The following is a 20,370-nucleotide window of genomic DNA, read 5'->3' as shown; positions in this document are numbered from 1 at the left end:
CGTGACCAGTATCTCTTGCTTCCTATGTACTTGTACAGCCGGTGTAAATGATCTCCATTATTTCCTCCATAGCAAAAAGTCCCGTACAACCCTTCGACTCTCTAAGGGAGGCGTTTTCTAACGGCATTGGAGCCTCACACTGAAGGCGTCCGACAATCCATTTTTTCCAACTGTCTCTCCCTTCTCCAGCCTCTCACCTTACCTGTCGGTTGGAATCTAGTGAATAAACACTTCTAGGCCCGTTCCGAGAATAGGCATATCCAACCAACAAACTCCTTTTCTGCAGCGTTGCCTTATCCAGGCCTGCTGGGACGACAGCATCAGAGAACCAGCTACAGAATACAGAGCCATCCAGGGCGGCCGGACTCTCGGGCGATGCACGACTGTGCATGTCGTTGATCTCCGACCCTCCAAAACTGTCGTTCTCATCATCACGGTCCGACGTGTAGTCCGCCGCGCCGGGATGGTCTTGCGGCAACCGACGAGGAGCTGGTGAGCCATCGCCGTGGTCTGGAAGCTGGATATCTTGGTGAGGTGATTGTTTGAATGACCATGTCGTACTAGCAGCATAAGTCGGCGGGCGTCCATCTGGAGAGGACGGACTGGTACGCCGGCACGCTGAGATCTGCTGGATCGAAGTAACCATGGACTCGAGCATGGATCGGTGAAGAGTCTCCAACGACCCACCAATCTGGACTCGGTCCAGGATTTCAAGACTTGTTGCCAGAGAGTTGGCGTATTCGCACAGCGTTCCTGAACATTGGCGGGAATGCAAACTCGAGGAAGCCCCGTCCGTCGATTTTTCGAGACAGGAACCTGGTGACCAGCTCGCGCGTCCCAGTGGTTTGTTGTTTCTGCGACACCCGTCGGACGAGCTGGGGCGACTCTGCCGATTCCTCTGTATCTGCGTCCCTTGGGGGTGGCGGATGGATTTGTAACTGTTTCTATCTCTCAGCCAAAGGGGACTTGATAGAATGTCCATGCAAAACTTGCACTCCATGCCTCTTGCTCACAAGGTGACAATCGATTCCATCCCTTTCACAATTGACGCACGGCAAGTCCTCGCGGGTTACAATGCATCGTACCTTGCGACTTCTGCACAGCGAGCATGCAAAAGGAGCGCGGGGGGCAGAGCGACGATTGACACCACCTTTCCGCCGATGCGCTTCCATGCCGCGCTCGCAAAGTAATACCACAGGCGACGTTTCGTATCTGAAGAACAGCAAATTTTGAAAAAGTCAAGAGCCGTTTCTTGGAGTTGCCGAGTGGATTTCCTCGTGCCTATAGTCGTATAGCGTCGACTCTTTCGACTGTCCACGTTTGGCAGACCTAGGTGGCGTTGGAACTTTGCCTGACTGCATGGCCTAGGTATTCTCACTGGCCCCGGTCCAACCCAGACGAGGTTGGATACCTCTATCCGGGACCTGTCGAGTCTGGGAGTTGGAGACCGCCCCGGCTGCTTGGATCCACCGCAGTGCACGCAACTCGACAGAGGTGGAGAGAAGATGGGAGATTCTGGAGATTGTGGAGATTGTGGAGGTTGGGCTTGTGGCTTGCTCGGGGAAGCCAGGGTTGACTACGTTCTCCACAACTCCATGGACATGACCCGTATACTCGTGACCGACATTCGAGCTGCCAAAAGCCTTTTCGACAGCAGGGCGGCCTCCTCGGGAGATCAACGAGAAGTTCTGGGCCGGGGTGACACAAACTTTGCCCAGTCGTGGGATAAATACGCGGCCTGTGGTCCTAGGCGGCCGCGAAGTAACGCTTGGGTGTCAATGGTTCTTGTACAGGTGCTCAATCCTTCCGAGCCAGGCTGCTGTAACCATCTGGAACCCCCAAATCTAGGAAAATCTCAATATGGGAAAGCACCATTTCGACGTAGTCGTGGTCGGCGGAGGCAACACAGCCTGTTGCGCGGCCCTGTCTGCGTATGAAGCTGGAGCAAATGTGGCAATGCTCGAAGCGGCTCCGAAGGACAAAAGAGGCGGTAATAGTCGGTTTGCAGGCACTGCGTGGCGATTTCCGCATGATGGAAAGGAACACCTAAGACCGTTGCTATGTGCGGACAGCCTTGGGGATATGGACCGCTGCACTATGGGTCCGTATACCAACGAGGAATTCACCCGAGACATGCTGAAGAAGTCCGGGGGAAGACATGATCGCGACGAAGTCAGATCCATCATCGAGCACGGCTATGATACGGTGAAATGGATGGCAGATCACGGGGTACCCTTTGTGATTCCGCTCAACTTCTGGGTGACCAGGGAGGGCCTGACGGATGAAAAGGTCGAGTTGAGCCCCGGTGTCCCCGTGGTGAACCGAGGGTTTGGAAGGGGCTTGACCGACGCCATGTGGCAGGCTGTTGAACGAACGCCCATAAAAGTTTTCTACGACTCGCCTGGCCACGACCTCATCTCAGCTGGGGACCAAGTGCTCGGTATCCGCGCCCGTCAGGTGGATGGGTTTGTCGATTTCTACGGCAAAGTCATCCTCGCGTGTGGCGGCTTCGAAGCGAATCCGAGGATGCGAAGACAATATCTGGGAGAAGGCCTAGAGCTTTCCGTGGTTCGCGGCACAAGCTTCAACACGGGAGTGATGCTCGAACGGGCTGTCGAAGCTGGCGCACAGGCACAGGGCCACTGGGGTGGCTATCACTGTGCGCCGCTTGACGTCAACACTCCCGCAGTGGGCGATTTCAACGTCCTCGACGCTTGGGAAAGGTATTCTTTCCCCTACAGCGTGATGGTCAACTCGGCCGGAGAAAGGTTCGTCGACGAAGGAGAGGACGAACCCAGTCTGGCGTACTCCAAGATGGGGGCCGCAATCGTGAAACAACCCGGCGGCAAGGCATTCCAGATCTTTGATCAGAAGGTCATCCACCTGCTCGAGCCCAGATACAAGTCTCACGCCACTCCGGTTTGTGCCGACTCGATCGAAGAGTTGGCGGACAAGCTGGGCCTCGACCGAGCCGCGCTCCTGAACACCATTCACGAATTCAACGCCGCAGTGCCTGGCAAGGGGCCCCGACCGTCTTTCGATCCCTTCCGAAAAGACGGCCTTGCAACAGCAGCTGGGTTGTCGCCGATAAAGTCCAACTGGGCACAGACACTGGATTCTCCGCCCTATGTCGCGTACGCCGTGACCACGGGTATCACCTTCACTTTCGGAGGCATCAAGGCCGACCAGAAAGGCCGTGTCATCAGCAACGAAGGACGTATCATGCCGGGATTGTACGCCGCCGGCGAGATCACTGGTGGATTTTATTTTGGATATGCCGCAGACGCTTCCCTCATCAGGTCTTCAGTCGTCGCGAAGATAGCTGGTCAGGATGCCGCCGCGCTCGCACGCCACATTGGAGCCCCCAGACTTTAGCCGAACAATCCAATAACAATATGGAACCCGTGCTACGCCCTTAAAATCATTAATCTTCGCCATGTAGCTCTGCTGTCATTCGGAATTACACATACAGCTACGGGAACTGTTGGTTTCTCGGTTTGTACAGCATATTGTCTCACGAAAAAGGTGGGTTGTTGCTCTTGGTTGCGGCTGGTAGAACTGTCTCTGATCGAAGCCAGCCTCACTGAGCACAATCAGACGTTCTGGATTCGCGAGAGTGGGCTTTTTCGGTCCAACAGACAATACTGTGTGTGTCATTACCGTTCTGCAACGCATGATTGATTCCTCTCCGGCATCAAGAACGATTAGCTCTAGACAGCGTCATTGGCATCTCCAAGGTCTCCACAATGCTACAAGTCATCTCCAAGACAAGTCGTGCTGAGGAGTTGACCTCCAGACGGCGGCTCCTGTGCCGATTTATCGGGGCCAGGTTTGGGTGAGCTTTCTTAGACCAAGCATGAATTCGCCGTGACGGCGATGAACGTATAAATTCATATAACCCAAACACAACATCGAATTCAGGAGTCCGAAAAGACCACACGCAAACCACAAACCATTCCACCAAGAATCAACCACCGAGACAAAAAAGATGGAAGACGTTCCGAACAGAGAAAGTGGTCTCCAGCTGCCTCCGCCCCAAGGAAACAATCAAGTGTATGTCAGTATCGCAGCGTTGAACGGAGGATTCGTGACTCTGCCAGAGAGGCTGTTTGTCACCGACGCAGACCCTGAAAAGGCGTCGATGGTACCGTCGATGTGCTTCTTGATCGAGCATCCTGTGGCTGGTTCTCCGGGTAAGAGTGAACGGATCGTCTTCGACCTAGGTATCAAGCGCGACCTGAGTGCCTATGCACCTGGGATGCAACCTCACATTTCAAAAAGACAGCCGATTGTGACTTCTCCAGACACCAAGGAGAGCCTCGCCAAGGGGGGCTTGGATGCTGCAAAGGATATCGACTATGTTATGCTGAGCCATGTGCACTGGGACCATATCGGCACGCCGTCAGACTATACGGGGTCTAACTTTATCGTCGGCTCCGGCACTTTCTATATCCTCGAGCACGGGGCTCCTCACTATACGAAAGCTATGATGGAAGTCAAGCCACTCCCCACCGACCGCACACAAGAACTGCCGCCCACTCCTAATTCCACACACAAAGACCAGGCCTTCGTTCACCAAACTTCGCACAAGTGGCAACGTATATCCACTTTGGCCAACGCGGTCGACTTCTTCGGAGACGGCAGCTTCTACTTGGTCGATAGCCCCGGCCACCTCCGGGGTCATATGAACGCGCTCCTTCGCGTCGCCCCGGATAAATGGGTCTACCTAGGCGGGGATTGTTGTCACGACCCCCGGATCTTGACGGGAGAAAAGCAGATAGCAACGTACGACGATGGGCACGGCGGCATGCGCAGTGTCCACAGCGATTTGCCGACCGCGCGGGAGACGATTCGAAGCATCCAAAATTTCCTGAACGTCAATGGCGACCTCGTCGAGTGGGTTGTCGCCCATGACTTGGAATGGTACAATGCGAATCAGAGTCGATTCTTTCCAAATTGGATGTACGGGGGCAGCAAATAGTGAAGATGGATAACAAACACCGAGAAAAAGAGACAAGATATTCTCTTCTCTAGCGACCATGAAGTATTCGGAATTTCTTTGTTCATCCAGACGACGTTAATGTCAATCTATCTTCCCTTCTCTTCTATCTAGCCGGCCATGACTTTCCATAAAAATCATTCCATCGGACGGCACTCCCCTTCGGCGATCATTTCGTTGATGGCCGCCTCGGTCTGCTTCATAGCTTCTACTCCGGCCGGGACACCGCAATAGACCATAGACTGAAGGACCACCTCTCTGATCTCAACGATGGACAGACCGTTGCGAATTGCGCCTTTGGTATGAAGTCGCAGCTCCGGCCAGCTTTTCAAGGCGATCAGGAATGCGAGATCTGGGAAACATGCCGCCAAAAGTCAGCGTCAAAGAAAAAGCTTTGTTCGCTTGCACGCAGCTCTCGCTAGAGTTCAAGACTTCTCTCTCACTGATGATGCTCCTTTGCTTCCGTTCCAGCTCGGGCCTTGTCCAGACAGTGCCCCAGGCGTACTCGGTGATGAATTTCTGCAGAGGCCGTGTGTATTCGCTCTGGCCCTTCTGGAGCGCTTTGTCGACGTAGCCATCGCCCAGGACGGCACGGCGAACTTTCTCGCCGTCTTGGAACGCTCTGCTGTCGGCACCTGTGTCCGCCATTGTTTCCTCGATTCTGTGACTTTCTTCTCCTGGATTTCACTGTTCCTTTATGGCACTGCGCGAGAGAATCCAGAAAGATCATGCATGCGGACGGGACACACATTTACACCCACCTTCTTGTTTTTTATGGAGGACACGGTACCGACTGGGCGAATCTTCAACTTCCTCCACAACCAAAAAGTCTCTCGAAAGCGTCGGCAGTCTTTGGCCGAAATCCCCAAGTCGATGACAACATCGCCTCCACAAAATCCTACCTCAACTGCGAACGGCTTGAGGGATGTTAGGTAAATTTGGAGAGTGGCAGCCTTGCCCGAAAGCCGACGCCATCCATGAGGGGGGCTTGTCGCTGTCTCCACAACATTACAGTAGCCTTTACCTGTTGCCTGCCTCGGGGCCAACGACACAGACCATGATTGTGCATTTTACCTCAAGATCTAATTAATTACGCAGCAACAATTCGAGATGGTTGAAACGACTCAAAATTCGACAATTGGAAGCAACCTCCCTGTTGCCATCTATGGCTTCATTGGTCTCGGGAACATGGGCTTCGGTATGGCCAAGAACCTGAGGTCTTCGATGCCAAAGCAGTGCAAGTTGGTAGTCTGCGAGGTCAACGCCGGCCGAAGAGACAAATTCATCTCGTCGGTCGATGGATTGGTAGAGGTGGCGGAGACTCCGCGGAGTATTGCAGAGCAATGTGTGCGTCTGTTTCCAATCAATACTCGGGGAAGAGTAGAATCCCCCGAGGGAGAATGAGTCAACAGACATTACTGACAGCTTCAAGGACATAATAATAACTAGTTTGCCCGATGGGAAGGCGGTCGAAAAGGTCTTCACGGATCCATCCAACGGCCTGCTGTCAGTGATCCCCGCGGAAGGGGCCCGAAAGAAGTTCTTTCTCGAGAGCTCCACGATAGAAGTCAGAACGTCGAATGAAGTCTTGAAAGAGGTGACAAAGTCCGGCCTCGGCGAATTCATCGACTGCCCCGTGTCCGGTGGTATCCCGGCCGCTGAACAAGGAAATCTGACGTTTATCGTCGGCGGGAGCCAAGAGTTGTTTGAGAAGGCAAAGCCGATCCTGGCATCCATGGGAAAAGCAGAGAACATCATCTTTTGTGGACCGCCGGGCGCCGGTCTTGCCACGAAACAGATCAACAACTATGTGGCCAATGTATCCTACATCGCCCTCTGTGAAGGTTTGTTCTTCGACCCGCCTCGCGATCCCCTCCTTCGAGTCTTTGCTGGTATGCCGACAGTTTGACTGACGACTCCACCACCACAATAGGGATGAACACTGGAATACGATATGGGTTGGACCCCAAAGTTCTTGCAGGCAAGTACTCTATTGCCAGCATCTTTGCAGCTCTTGATGGCACTCCAGCCCAAATCCTCCCCCTCTTAGGTGGTGAACACAGAGCTTTCTTCTTGTTACCATCGCCACGTCCTCTGCTAACCTATAAATCCCCCAGACGTCATCAATGTCAGCAGCGGCATGAGCTGGAACTCGCTGCACATGAACCCTGTGAAGGGCGTCCAACCGGGATCGTCAGCATCCCGAGACTTCAAAGGCGGCTTCCCTACCGAACTGGCCAAGGGGGTCATGGACATGACCGTGCAACTCATGGACGACGTCGGCGCGAAGCATGTCATGGCGGACGTCGTCAGTGACATCTACGCGAGGGCGGTCAAACACCCCAAATGTGCGGGACGAGAGTGTCGCAGTATCTACAGGCTGATTTCAGAAAATGACGGCCGAGACCTGGGGACGACCAGGATAGATTAAACCATCACGGCATCATTTGATGTTCAAGTTCGGTGGAAAGTGAAGGCGTTGAAAACATATAGCTACCCGTTCCCATCCATAGCCGAACCCATCCCAGCTGTTGGGCAGCTGGTCTTCGTAGAATGGCATGCACTACCTGTCACCAGTGCTAAATTCGCGTGCCTCGGAGGCAGTGACGATGGGTTTTCCCAGGAACCACATCATCCGTCAGCGTTCTTAAGTGGTCGTTCTGTAAGATGCGCGCGTCGCGATAATTCAAGTAGTCGATTATGAAAAAAGGGGAAGAAAGAAGTAGCCGTTCAGGCTAGTCGGGAACAAGCTAATGGGGCTGACGGGGGGGTCTTCATTTTATGGTCCATCGTTGGCGTTGTCTTTGGGATGTTCATGTTGGCCTTCAAGCCACCCCGAGGAGTATCTCTTGTTGAGTTGATGACGAGATTCCCGCGAGGTTAGACGCTTGAAGAAAGGCCGCGGGAACGTGGTCACAATTGCGTAAGGACAAAGGCAAGGTACTACTGGTCCACTAGATACCTAGCGTGAGGTAGACAGGTAAAGAAACGACACCTTGGGTCGGTTATGCGTATAACTAAGGCTCTAGCAGAGTAAGCACTTACACGAGGCTGCTTGGCTCAGGGGTATGGAGTGATCTCGCTATCTCTGGTCTAAATCTACATGAGGGGAACGTGCGAGTCGATTACAAAGCAGCTTCCTCCAGTCCTAGTCAGATGCCTAGCGACCTCAGAGAGTCATCGTGATTTGTCGAGCTCCATTACGAGAGGTGTCTCATTATCTATAGTGAACTGGGGTTACTTCGCTGGCCCAATGTCATTCGAGGTGTCCAGCATAAGTTCTGACACCACAAGTATGTGGCCCTTTTCCGCCTCAACAACCACGAATATGGTCTATCCCCCGGCTATCAATTCTTCGAGGCGCTGAACCACGATGGCGTCAACTTCCACGCTCCCTTTGGCCCTGGTTTCGGCGCGGAGACGGTTTGATCGTTCAAAGGGCATCCTGAGGGCATCCCCCGAGAAGCTTGGGGCCGAATGGAAGGCAGTGACCAAGTTTCCCACTTCACGCTTGAAGTCGTCCATCTGCCGAAACCTCGATGGATCGATGGCCATGATGAAGAATCCGAATTCGGCCAGGTCTGGGGGCAACGCCGGCGAGCCCGCCATAATCCCCAGGAGTTGAACGGCAACTGCGAGCCCAGTGCCTTTGGCACCTCCCCAGACGGCCAGAGCGCCTTTCAGCGCCTTCTCGGGGTCCGTCGTCATGTCGCCATGTTCGTCAAACGCCGTGTTCAGGGGGAGCTGTTCTTTCTTCCTCATGGCCAGCATGGCCTGAGCGTGGATAACCTGAGACGTACCGATGTCGTAAATAATAGGTACGTCCGTGGTGGGAACGCCAATGCAAAACGGGTTGGTGCCCAGTAAAGCCTTGTACGTGCCATTCGGAGCTACCCATGGAGTGCTATTAGATGCGATAATGGTGACAAGGTCTTCCGCGGCGGCCAATTCAGCATAGTATGAGAGCATTCCGGTATAATAAGTATTGTGGGCTCCGACGGCGGCGACTCCATTGGCCTTGGCCTTCTCGATGGCCATCAAGGTCGCCTTACGGGCTACCAGGTAACCAAGCGTGTCCTTTCCGTTCAGCAGCGCCGACGTAGGCGAGTCTCTGGCCACCTCGATATCAACAGGAGGAGCCTCTCCAGACAATCTGTCGGCAATACTGAGAATGCGCGCAAGTCCAGCAATTCCATACCCTCGGACTTCGCTGTCTATCAAATGATGGCTGATAATGGCGGCATCCTCTGTACCATACCCGATCTTCTGCAGTGCACTGGTCGCCAGGTCAGTGGCTCTCTCGAGTGTGATTTTCATGTTCGCTTTGCTGGACTTGTCGAAGGAAAGGAAGGTCAATGTTCCTGCACTCTTCCTCAGAGTCCTCCTATTTCTGGACCTGTCGATGGACCCCTTTCCTCCAAGAGGATCCATACATGTTCTAGCACTCCCGCCGAGAGACTACCATGGAGAAGTTGGAGACAGGGACTTCGGCGTCAGTTGCGAGGCTCGATCTGGTGGAGAGTTTGACCGGCTAGGTGACCCCAGACCCCGCGTGGAGAACTTGCAAGACGTGACAGTATGGGGGAGTTAGACTGTTCTTCTTTTCATATATCGAGGCATTCCTCCGGGCCAGCAAGGGAAGATTTGAATGGAATACACGGCCGCACTCCTCCTCTGAAAACTCCTAGGTTGAATGGAATACTCAACCCCTCTCCAAACCGTCGAACAAGACACACATCTTGACGACATGAGCAAGCCGGACGCAATTCACCTCGAGAAAAAGGTCGAGGTTCATGGCCTCGTCGCTGACCGACGCCACGAAGAGGAGCTTCTGGCCGCACAACTCGAGGGAGAGGACGCGAAGATCAAACGCATAGTTCGACGGCTTGACCTCCGACTGGTCTTGATGCTTGCTCTCCTATATGTCTGGGCCTTTATCGACCGTGGAAATTTTGCCAATGTAACGATGGCCCCGAGAAGCCCGCCAGGCTGTTGAAGTCGACGCTGACTCTTTTGCTAGGCCAACATTGCAGGCATGGGCGATGACCTTAATCTGACAAAGGACAATCGATATTCTGTTCTTGCTATGATCGTATGGCACCCCAAGGATGGATCAAGACGACATGTTGTTTAACCCGGCGTAATTAGTTCTTTGTGGGCTACATTCTCGTCGACATCCCGTCCACGTTTCTGGTTCGGAAAATTGGAGCAACTTTGATGATCCCGTCTATTGTGGTGTAAGATACCTGAACACTCGATGTTCAAAAACCCCCATCGCTGACGATTTCTTTTAGTGCTTGGGGGTATGTTTTGGGACGCCCATGGTCGGGGTGAGCTTGGCTGACTCCTCTCAGGGTCATTACGATTGCTCAGGGCTTCTGCAACACATGGGGTCCTCTTTTCGGTGAGAAATATCAGTGTGCAACGCTGGAGGACGCTTAGCTAACGATGAAATCAGCTTGCCGAGTGCTTCTGGGGATCTTCGAGGGAGGCATAATCCCCAGCTCCATGTTCCGTAGGTGTGTTGCCGCCATGGACGAAACGCTATTGATCCATCCACAGTCATCAGTGTCTGGTACACTCGCTACGAAGCACATACAAGGTTCGTCGCAGTCTCTCCTTCATTCCTCCGAAGATAGATACTGATAGCACGTCTAGATTAGCCTCCTTTTACGTTGTCGTACGTTCGATCTCCTCTCCGGCGGTGTCTTACTAACTGGCAGACAGGGAATCGCATCGACTGGTGTGTCAGGCTTGCTTGCTTTTGGCATTGAAAAGATGGACGGAGACTCCAATATCGCAGGCTGGCGTTGGATCTTCATCATCGTTCGTCCCCCTGCTCCCTTACATGGTGAAAATATTGACGCGAATTGGCCGCTGCTATAGGAAGGTGTAGTGACCTGTGTTTGCGGAATCGTCGCCTACTTCATTCTTGTGGATCTGCCAGAACGAGGTCTGTGGTTCCGTGTGTACTCTCCTATCAAGCCTTTCTGACTCCAAGCAAAGCAACCCAGAAGAGTTTCTTGGGCATGCCGCCTTTCCTGACAGCCAACGAGGCTTCGCTCGTCCATGCTCGCATCGAACGGGACAGGGGCGACAGCACTGCCGAGAAGCTCACCTGGAGCAACATGCTCATTTATGCCAGAGACTGGAAGGTCTGGGAGTTTTCGAGCTATGTTTTCTTCAACGTATGATCTACAGTCTGTTGCGTAGGGGCACTTGATCGCTGACATTCTGGACAGAACACGGCTCTATACGCCTTCACCTACTTTCTGCCCGTCATTCTGCAGAAAAGTATGGGGTATTCGACATCCAAAGCTCAGCTGTTTACCTTTCCTCCTTACGCGGTGGCGGTTCCCGTACGGATTTCCCTGGTCTCTGCATTCACGCGAAGGAGCTGACTTGGATAGTGGATCATGTTCTGTGCGTGGATTTGTGACAGGCTCAAAGTGCGAGGACCAGTGTTGCTACTCAACTCGACGCTGTACATCATCGGTGTGACGATGTGAGTTCTTCAATCCCATGGCGTGTCCTGGCTTCCCACTTACGCTGCTGCAGCACTGGCTTTTGTTCGCATCCGCATGTCAGATACGGGGGCGTGTTCATCGGTGTCTTGGGCATCACCGGGAACATCCCCACCAACTGGGCGTACCAGCACAACAACGTCGGTAAGTGGGATTGAAAACACCGCGCAGGTTCTCTGCTCACGTTCCTCAGTTGGCCAAGGCAAGCGTGCGCTCTGCGCGGCGATGATGACCACTGGCGGCGGGCTGGGTGGTATTGTGGCAGGAAACATCTTTCGGAGCCAGGATGCCCCTGACTACAGGCCTGCCTTGACCATCTGCCTCGCTTTTCAGGTAAGACGGCATCCATGTATGTCTTGTGAACTTGCATGTCTAATATCACCACCAGGCCTTCAACATGCTCCTGGTGGCCAAGAACTTTGTCTACTTTGCCTGGGCGAATCGAAAGGCTGATCGGGAAGAGATGATCATCGAGGGACAGCCAGCCTTCAGGTATACGTATTGATGGAGAGTGCTTGTCTGGATGATATCATGATGCTTCCCTGTCCCGTTTACTGTCCTTCTTCGCCCAACCTCTTGCACTCGAAATGGATGCCGACTCTGCCGCGTGAAGTGGAGATGTGAAGACCTAGTCGAGGGGGCGAAAGTATGTAGCCTGTACCTTTGGGGATATCCTAGAAGCAAAAGTCATCAGTCCCCCTCACCCTTAGCCGTGATGAGCATTAGGGTTCCTAGGCAAGGCCTGCTTTTACTTTTGCTTGTTAGGTATTTGCACTGCTCATAGATATGCTTTGTGCTGCCAATGTTCCTCAGGCGTCCTTGGCTCCCCCGCCATTGCAACGAGCCCCGTCCTTAAATAGAGCGGCCTCTCCAACTTCGCCTTTACGTTCGCCTTCACCCCATGGAGAAAGGATGACTTTCCAATCCACCTGTTCTCCATCGCCACTGCAAGTAAATGCGAGCCAGTAGGATGCACGTATGCTCGCCCCTTTTGGTCCGTCGTGATGGAGACAGCCTCTTCTCCGAAGAAAGATTTGCCCTGCAGGTATTGTCAGAGGCGCTTCCGCCGCCTTGAGCATGTGCAACGCCACGAGCGTACGCATACCAAGGAAACACCGTTCAAGTGCTCTTGTGGCAGGTCGTTTAGCAGGAGGTATTGAGCACGATATCGCACTCTGTCAATCATTCGTGGGAATCGTGTCGCTGACAGTTATTCCGTCTATGCAGAGATCTCTTGCGCCGGCATGAGAAGGCGGTCCACGATGGCAAGCGCTGTGGTCGATACGAATCTCCAGGCGCCTCTTTGAATAGCCAAGTTACTGCCGCCTTGCAACCCAACGTCTTCGAACCTCGTGGTTCCCTGGCTAGTCCCACGGTCGAAGGTGAAGATACACCAACTCGCGGGTTGGACGATTCCTTGAATTGGTCCAACAATCTCGACATCCCGACAAGTGCCTCCCACCGTGCGCTCAACGCCTCTGTTGACCCCCTGTCACACAGTGACACCCAAGGTCTAGCATGCCATGGAAACACCCAGCTCGGTGCTGCTTATGCTGGAGGTCAGCCGCACGCTGGGTCTGAAATGCCCTCTACTGGCGGTAGTCAGCCACTTCATATGGGGGTCGATCGGTCGGGAGGGAGAAACGACGACCTGGATTTTGCTGATCTCTACGGGGAATTTGACGGCTTCAATGCCTTTCTGGACATGACGGACTTTTCGACATTCATACCACCGTCAACTGCCCTGGACCCTTCCCTGCACGAACAGGCGTTCACGGCCCAATTGGACGAAGCAACCTTGCAAGGATCCAGTCAGGTGCGACACCATAACGACGTGGCAGCCCATGGCCAGCAGCGCAACGAACAAGATACATCTTTCTCCCGCTTTGGGTCGCCATTGCCTGTCCTACATTTTGAATCGAGAGATCCAGTGGCCAGAGCCCCCAACGAACCGAGCGCCGCTTCCCGTCCGTGCTGGAAAATATCGGCCGTCGAGTATCGTCAAATCTCTGCCAGGATACAAGACTTCTCGCATGTTCTCCCCAAGGACTTCTCATTGCTGTCAAGACATACGATCTCAAGGTTCATCGAAGGAGCGATCAAGGGCCTTCTGGAGCATCTTCCATTCCTGCATGTACCAACATTCTCCGTAGTTGACGCCGCACCAGAGCTTATCCTCGCAATGGCAGCCATCGGGGCTCAGTTTCGCTTCGAGAACGGCCGCGCTCCGATGTTGTTTTACGCTGCGAAGGCCGTCGCGCTCGAGCAAATCCAATGCAGAGAGAAGAAGCAAGTGGAAATGTTCCTGTGGCGTTCCAAGTCCTCTCCGATGGATTCTACTTCAACCACAGTGTCCACTTCGAATGCTGTTCCCTCCAACAACGTCCCAGGTGCTGGCAACTGTGAAGAGGAGATGGAAACGACCAATGCCCGGCTGCAAACCTCGCAGGCCCTTCTTGCGCTCCTGGTGATGGGTGCATGGGGGCCCCAACAACTGCTCAAAGAGGCAATCTCCCTCCAGAGTTTCGCCGCAGCTTTGGCGCGAGAGGATGGAATTTCTGGCCTCAAGGATTCGTTTCCATCGGGGTCGCATGCGTCGGATTGGCACATTTGGATATCCGCGGAAAGTCGCACTCGTACGAAGCTTATGACCTACTCTATGATCCAGTTGATCTCTATAGCCTACAATATCCCCCCTCTGATACTGACATCGGAAATCGATTGCTGTCTACCGGCATCTGCGAAAGAATGGAACGCCAAAAATGCACAGGAGTGGGAGGAAGTCCGCCGATCGTCGACAACCAGAGAGCTTCGTTTTCAAGAGAGCTTCGAATCGCTTTTCCATAACATCTCCCCTCAAGCCGCAAGTATGGCACTGTCTCCGGTGGCGAATTATATACTTGTCCTTGCAATTCTTCAGCATATTTTCCTGCGCCAACAGACCTGGACTAGCTCCAAGAAACAGAATCTGAGTGCTGAAGATATCGCGGATAGTGCCCGCGCCCTCCGCTGCTGGCAGACCCGGTGGGAGAGATCGCCAGAGTCGAACATCGATCCATCTTCTGCTGCAGGACCAGTTGCGTTCAACTCGACGGCCCTGTTGCGACTTGCCTGGATCCGACTTTATAGCGATCTTGGACCATGCAGAAATCTAGCCAGTCGGGACGTCAATCTCATCGCCTCTGCCTTCAACAACAGTCCTGTGTTAAAGCGAGGCCCGGAGCTGATCCATCCGGCTCTACAAGCGGCGCACGCACTCTCCGTACCGGTGCGTATGGGCATCAATTTCGTCGCCAGAACCCAGACCGTATCATGGAGCGTGCAGCATTCCTTGTCAAATCTCGAGTGTGCCATATTCCTCAGCAAGTGGCTGGAGACGGTAGCCGTGGCTTCATCAACCTCTGCGCTGGAGAAAGACGAGTTAGTCCTCATTCAGATGATTCACAGCCTGTTGGTAGAGACGGGCCTTTTCGACGACAACACCATAACCAACATTGCAGATCGCGGAGACCAGAAGCAGAAGATTCGCCGACTTGCCACAGCGGTTGCAAGGTTGTGGGCTGACATTTTCAAAGGCAATCACGTATTCGAAGTGGTCAACATAATAGGAGCAAGTCTGACCACTTATGCGGAGTCGATGGAAAGCGCATATACCCCAGCAAATCTTGGATGAGGGTCGTCGAGACCAGCGGCCAGGGTCATTGCCACTCAGCTCCCATGGTGTTCCAGGCCTTAACGAGATCAAGGAGCCCCTTGGAAGGCAGTTGAGGGACAATGAAGAGGACCCGCCGTGACAGCCGAAGCTGAGTCGGCAGCCACTTGGTTCCAAAAGAGGCGCTCTCCTGGCAACGCTGTCGGCAGGGTACTTCTGCTGAGCCTTGACCCAACCCTCCGTACCCGCTCCAATATGGAGATGACTACTCCACATTCTCATCGTCAATTCTCGTCGTGGCAGAATGGCCTGTACGCTCACTCCACACCGCGAGATACGTTCGTACCCTCGGAGAGTGCTTGTGTGGAGTCAAAGGCTGCCTGTGTGTGGAGATGTTGGAGATTCGTGGAGATGGGAGGCGAGAATGAAGACAGCACTCGAGACAAGTAAGTCCATCGAGAAGTCCATTGCCTAGTGTAAAGTTTCTGTTGACTAGGTGTTGATCCGTGGACATTGGTCGCAGAGTACAATAACCCTCCAGCGAGACATCCACGCCGCATCCCTTTCCGCAATCAACACTATACATTTTTCTTCTCCGGCACCATGTCACCAGGAATTCTTGTCGACGATAGCCCCAAGTTGACCAACGGTTATTCCAAACAACATGCCTCGACGTACGACATTACGGAGCAGCCGTTGGGTACGCCGCGAAAGCTGCGTATAGTTACCATCGGCGCAGGTGCAAGCGGTCTCAACTTGGCTCATCAGATTGAGCAGCATATGGAGAATGTCGAGCACGTAATATACGAGAAGAACGCCGATGTCGGTGGCACTTGGTTTGAAAACAGGTCAGTGTATCCCTCGGCGCTATATTTCCACCCTGACGAAGATGGAGTACAGATATCCTGGTTGCGCATGTGATATCCCCAGTCACAATTATCAGTTTACTTGGGAACCCTATGCACGATGGACCAGCTTGTGAGTTAAATGGGGCATATTCCCACGCCATCCTCTGGCAGGCGAACTAATACCTCGCAGTTATTCTGCGGCCCCAGAAATCCTGGAATACTTCAAAGCTGTTGCATCGAAACATGGATTATACAAATACATCAAGCTCCAGCACAAGGTTGTGGAGGCAGTCTGGGACGAAGATACTAATCGATGGCTCCTCAAGATCGAAGACCTCTCAACTAGGTCGATTTTGAATGATTGGTGCGACTTTCTCATTAATGGCTCCGGTATTCTCAAGTAAGCAGGTCGCAGTCCACCGAAGCCGCCCCTCGTTCGCGCGCTCATTGTCACACAGTAACTGGAAATGGCCGAGCATCCCAGGACTGCATTCCTTCAAAGGAACCCTTGTTCACAGCGCCAATTGGCCAGACACGGTGGATTTGAAAGGTAAAACTGTAGCCGTGTTGGGCTGTGGCTCCTCTGGGGTTCAGATAGTACCAGCCATTCAACCAGGTGAGAATGGGAAAATCCCCACAGAATTTCAACTTGGTATATTGGATCAGTCGGCTTACTCCGACAGATGTCCATCGATTGGTAACATTCATCCGGTCGCCCACGTGGATCACAGCCGGCTACGCCCAGAATAAAGCAGGCCCAGGAGGATCGAATTTCAAGTGTAGGTGCTGGTGCTGGTGAAGCTCTGATATTTAGGTCTGACATGATCTCTCAACAGTCACAGAGGCTCAAAAACTCTCGTTCGAGAATGATCCGAAAGCCTATCTTACATATCGGAAAGAGGTCGAGAGCGAGCTTAATTCCCGGTTTAAATTTGTGAGTATGCGGGCCTCACAGCCTGAGGATCAATCTACTTTGGCTGAGGCTGACCAGGAACCAGATTATCAAGGATAGTTTAGAGCAGGCTGAAGCGCGACGTTACTCGATCAACGAGATGACGGCCAAACTGGGCCGCGATGAACGCCTTGTCAAACATCTCATTCCCGATTTTGCCGTCGGTTGTCGACGCCCAACCCCTGGAAATGGATACCTCGAGGCTCTGACTCAGTCTAACGTTCGAGTCGTGACAGACCACATCGAAAGGATAGAGGAAAGGGGCATCGTCCTCGAAACTGGTGAACTCCTCGAAGTCGATGTCTTCATTTGTGCAACCGGGTTTGACATATCCTTTTGCCCCCGATTTCCCTTGATCGGTCGAGGAGGAGTGTCTCTGGAAGATCAGTGGAAGCAGAAACCGGAAGCCTACTTGTCGCTGGCTGCTCCCAATTTCCCCAACTATTTCAGTATGTTCCTTACTGCCCTTGTGAAGTTGGAGAATTTCGCCGTGAAGGCGTCGAGACTGACCTCGTACAGTGTTCCTTGGACCCAATGCTCCCATTGGGCACGGCTCAGTCCTGCCGATTGTCGAGCATGCGGCCAAATACATCATCAACGTATTGCGGAAAGCCCAGACGCAGGGAATCAAGAACCTGTCTCCTTCGGCCGCAGCCGTCCGTGACTTCAACGACCATGTCACGGAATACATGACGCGGACGGCTTGGAGCACCGGCTGCCGTTCGTGGTTCAAGAATGGGAAGATCGACGGGCCGGTCGTCGCTCTGCACCCGGGGAGTCGCATCCATTGGTTCCACATGCTGGACCATCCTCGCCTCGAGGATTTCGAGATCGAGTACTCATCGCCGAACCGCTTCGCGTATCTCGGGAACGGGTTTTCGACCAGGGAGGGGCCAGGCCTCGACACGGCGTACTATTTTGACGATCCTGAGCACGGATTCGAGGAGTACTAGTTAGGTGAGGCCAATATTATTGCCGGACAGCACTCAATACGATCGGCGGACAGATAGAGGTGTTGTGCTATAGAACTTTGGTCGCGTTACTACGCGAGGGGGTGACAGGGTTCATGGATATAGATAGTGGCCACCCCTTCTACAACCCAGATAGGGGATGGAGGATGATAGATACTCTCAGAGTTAGGCTGAGGGCAAGCTGTTCTTGTCTATGTCTAGGTCTCGGCTCGTCATAGCCGTTGCTCCCCGTGACCGAGCCTCCTGCTCGCAAGGATTTTGCTCAGCCTCGCCTTACATCCTGATCCCTCAGCCTTGCGTTCAGCTCTGGAGCAGCCATCTTCTTTTCTCTCCTTTTCGTACCGACTGAAAGATACCTCTGCTTGAAGGCGTGCTCCAGGCAAGAAACATAGAATCTGCAATCTATTTAGAGACTCTGTGTTCAGCGAGACTGAGGACGATCGTAGTCTGCAGTGCTAAGGGTGTTGACGTCATACGAGACGGAATTGATGCGCCCTCAAATGTGTAATCGCGAACCATGTTAACAGTACAAAAAAGCATACTTCAAGCCCGTGTTCCTTGCTTGTTCTTCCGATCATCAATGCATCTTCAGTCCATTGACAGAGCGCCACAAGTCGAATGCAGAGGCTGCAGTCATTGGCGAAACAGATAATCTCGATTCCCCGTCAGCCACTGCGCCCTGAATCGATGGCTGCGACGACCACTTCGACAACCACAGCCGCTCCACCAGGCCGGCCTAATCCCAGCACTGTGGCCGAGCACCTACGGGGATCGTCGCAGTCGTGGCATGGCCAGATAACTCCAGACGGCCCCTTTCCCCCGCAGCAGGGCCGCTATCACATGTACATCGGACTGTTCTGCCCGTTCGCCCACCGAGCCAATCTCGTCCGCCACCTCAAGGGCCTCACCGAGCTCATAGACGTCTCTGTCGTGAAGCCGTACCCCAAAGGCGACGAGCACGGTTGGCCTGGGTGGCAATTCCCCCACTCCAACGACGAGTACCCGCACGCCACGATCGACAAACTGTTCGGCAGCCAGTATCTGCACGAGGTCTACTTCAAGGCCGATCCGGGGTACAAAGGACGGTATTCGGTCCCGGTGCTGTGGGACAGGGAGGCCGGCACGATCTTGAACAACGAGAGCCCGGAGCTGATGAGGAACCTGCAGGTGGCCTTCAACGCTCTTCTGCCGGAGGAATACGCCCGCGTCACCCTGTACCCGGAGCATCTGCGCGCCCAGATCGACGAGGTGAGTGAGTGGATGCAGCGGGACTTGAACACTGGCGTGTACAAGGCCGGGTTCGCACCAAACCAGGAAGAGTACGACAAGAATGTCCCCGTGGTGTTCGCGGCGTTGAATAAATTGGAAAGGATGGTCGCGCAGAACGGCGGGCCGTACATCCTGGGCAAGGACCTAACCGAGTTGGACATCAGGGCGTATGCCACGATCGTGCGCTTCGACACCGTGTACGTGCAGCATTTCAAATGCAACCTGGGCACGATCCGGCACGATTACCCGCAGCTGAACAACTGGCTGAAGAGCCTGTACTGGAACGTCAAGGGATTCAGGGAGACGACCGACTTCAAGCACATCAAGGAGAACTATACCAAGAGCCACTGGGACATCAACCCCAAGGCCATCACACCCATGGGTCCCTATCCTGATGTCGAAGAGGGGTTTGAGCCGGATTTCAGCAAGGTCAGGGTTGGCGGTGTCTCGATGCCTAGAGTGGTCGAGTTGGAAAAGCAATTGCCGGGATAAGGTGCAGCCGGTCTTCGAGGATGGAACAGGGATGGGCAGCAGCAAGCTTCTTGCTTGTCTGCTCACCGACGCGAGATCAGCAAGTCATCTGCTGTTCTCGTGGAATTGGAAAGTGATCGGCGGTGAGACATGTCGACATCCCAGAGGATCCTGGCGAGAATGGAGCATCCGTCCGTGCCGTTAGTGGTTCCTCGGGGGTCTTGCGAGTGCCATTGTGCCATGTACGCAATCCCTCAGCCTTGTGGCTTCACGGCCTGCTCGTGTTGCTTGAGCTGGTTGCGGCGATGGCCCAGATAAATGCGGCCATTGGCGACAAGTATATGGACAATTTGCGCCGTTATCGTCGACGGTCCTTCTCTGCAGTCTTCTCGAAATCAGTCTCCCACCAAAGAGAGGGATTTTCCTTGAAGTGTGATGCGGGACCGTCCTGAGGGAAAAAGAGTCCACCGCCAGTCATGACCGTGGATTGTGCTCTGATATGCAAGCGAAGTTGAACAATGCACCCATTCATTGGCCGTTTGAGGAAATCAGGGGAAAGCCCGAGCGGCGCCTGTGGCCGCGGCGGTGTGGGATATGCTGGGCGGGTTTTTAGTTAAAGCGACCTTGAGCCACTAGGTGTCTAGGGAGGCTCACTAGGCGTCTAGTGCCGGGCCTGCTGGTTCT

At 53.7% G+C, this 20,370-nt stretch overlaps 4 protein-coding genes across 4 annotated transcripts; 3 read left to right on the top strand and 1 right to left on the bottom strand.

Annotated features, from left to right (window-relative positions):
* Positions 1 to 5,136: 5,136 nt before the first annotated feature.
* Positions 5,137 to 5,647, bottom strand: PV07_05937 (uncharacterized protein; the record flags this gene model as incomplete). Its single annotated transcript, XM_016392872.1, has 2 exons — positions 5,137 to 5,351; positions 5,443 to 5,647. The coding sequence occupies 2 exons, from the start codon at positions 5,645 to 5,647 to the stop codon at positions 5,137 to 5,139; spliced, it is 420 nt and encodes a 139-aa protein (XP_016250391.1).
* A 4,099-nt stretch (positions 5,648 to 9,746) lies between these two features.
* PV07_05936 (uncharacterized protein) lies at positions 9,747 to 15,196 on the top strand (the record flags this gene model as incomplete). Its single annotated transcript, XM_016392871.1, has 15 exons — positions 9,747 to 9,959; positions 10,020 to 10,091; positions 10,148 to 10,236; positions 10,354 to 10,403; positions 10,458 to 10,514; positions 10,562 to 10,611; positions 10,727 to 10,825; positions 10,886 to 10,952; positions 11,006 to 11,187; positions 11,242 to 11,358; positions 11,410 to 11,504; positions 11,558 to 11,667; positions 11,717 to 11,856; positions 11,912 to 12,015; positions 12,751 to 15,196. The coding sequence occupies 15 exons, from the start codon at positions 9,747 to 9,749 to the stop codon at positions 15,194 to 15,196; spliced, it is 3,891 nt and encodes a 1,296-aa protein (XP_016250390.1).
* Positions 15,197 to 15,778: 582 nt separating this feature from the next.
* On the top strand, positions 15,779 to 18,037 carry PV07_05935 (uncharacterized protein; the record flags this gene model as incomplete). The annotated part of the gene is made up of 8 exons (XM_016392870.1): positions 15,779 to 16,023; positions 16,076 to 16,153; positions 16,214 to 16,423; positions 16,482 to 16,639; positions 16,707 to 16,802; positions 16,860 to 16,957; positions 17,022 to 17,424; positions 17,495 to 18,037. The coding sequence occupies 8 exons, from the start codon at positions 15,779 to 15,781 to the stop codon at positions 17,926 to 17,928; spliced, it is 1,722 nt and encodes a 573-aa protein (XP_016250389.1). The 3' UTR covers positions 17,929 to 18,037.
* A 469-nt stretch (positions 18,038 to 18,506) lies between these two features.
* PV07_05934 (uncharacterized protein) lies at positions 18,507 to 20,305 on the top strand. Its single transcript, XM_016392869.1, has one exon. It carries the CDS (start codon positions 18,565 to 18,567, stop codon positions 19,705 to 19,707), a length of 1,143 nt encoding a protein of 380 aa, XP_016250388.1. The 5' UTR covers positions 18,507 to 18,564; the 3' UTR covers positions 19,708 to 20,305.
* Positions 20,306 to 20,370: the final 65 nt, after the last annotated feature.

This window comes from Cladophialophora immunda, assembly GCF_000835495.1.
Source record: "Cladophialophora immunda strain CBS 83496 unplaced genomic scaffold supercont1.3, whole genome shotgun sequence".
In the NCBI taxonomy this organism is placed as follows: Eukaryota; Fungi; Ascomycota; class Eurotiomycetes; order Chaetothyriales; family Herpotrichiellaceae; genus Cladophialophora; species Cladophialophora immunda.
Note: the sequence above shows the minus strand (reverse complement) of the source record. Positions and strands in the feature narration are given on the sequence as shown.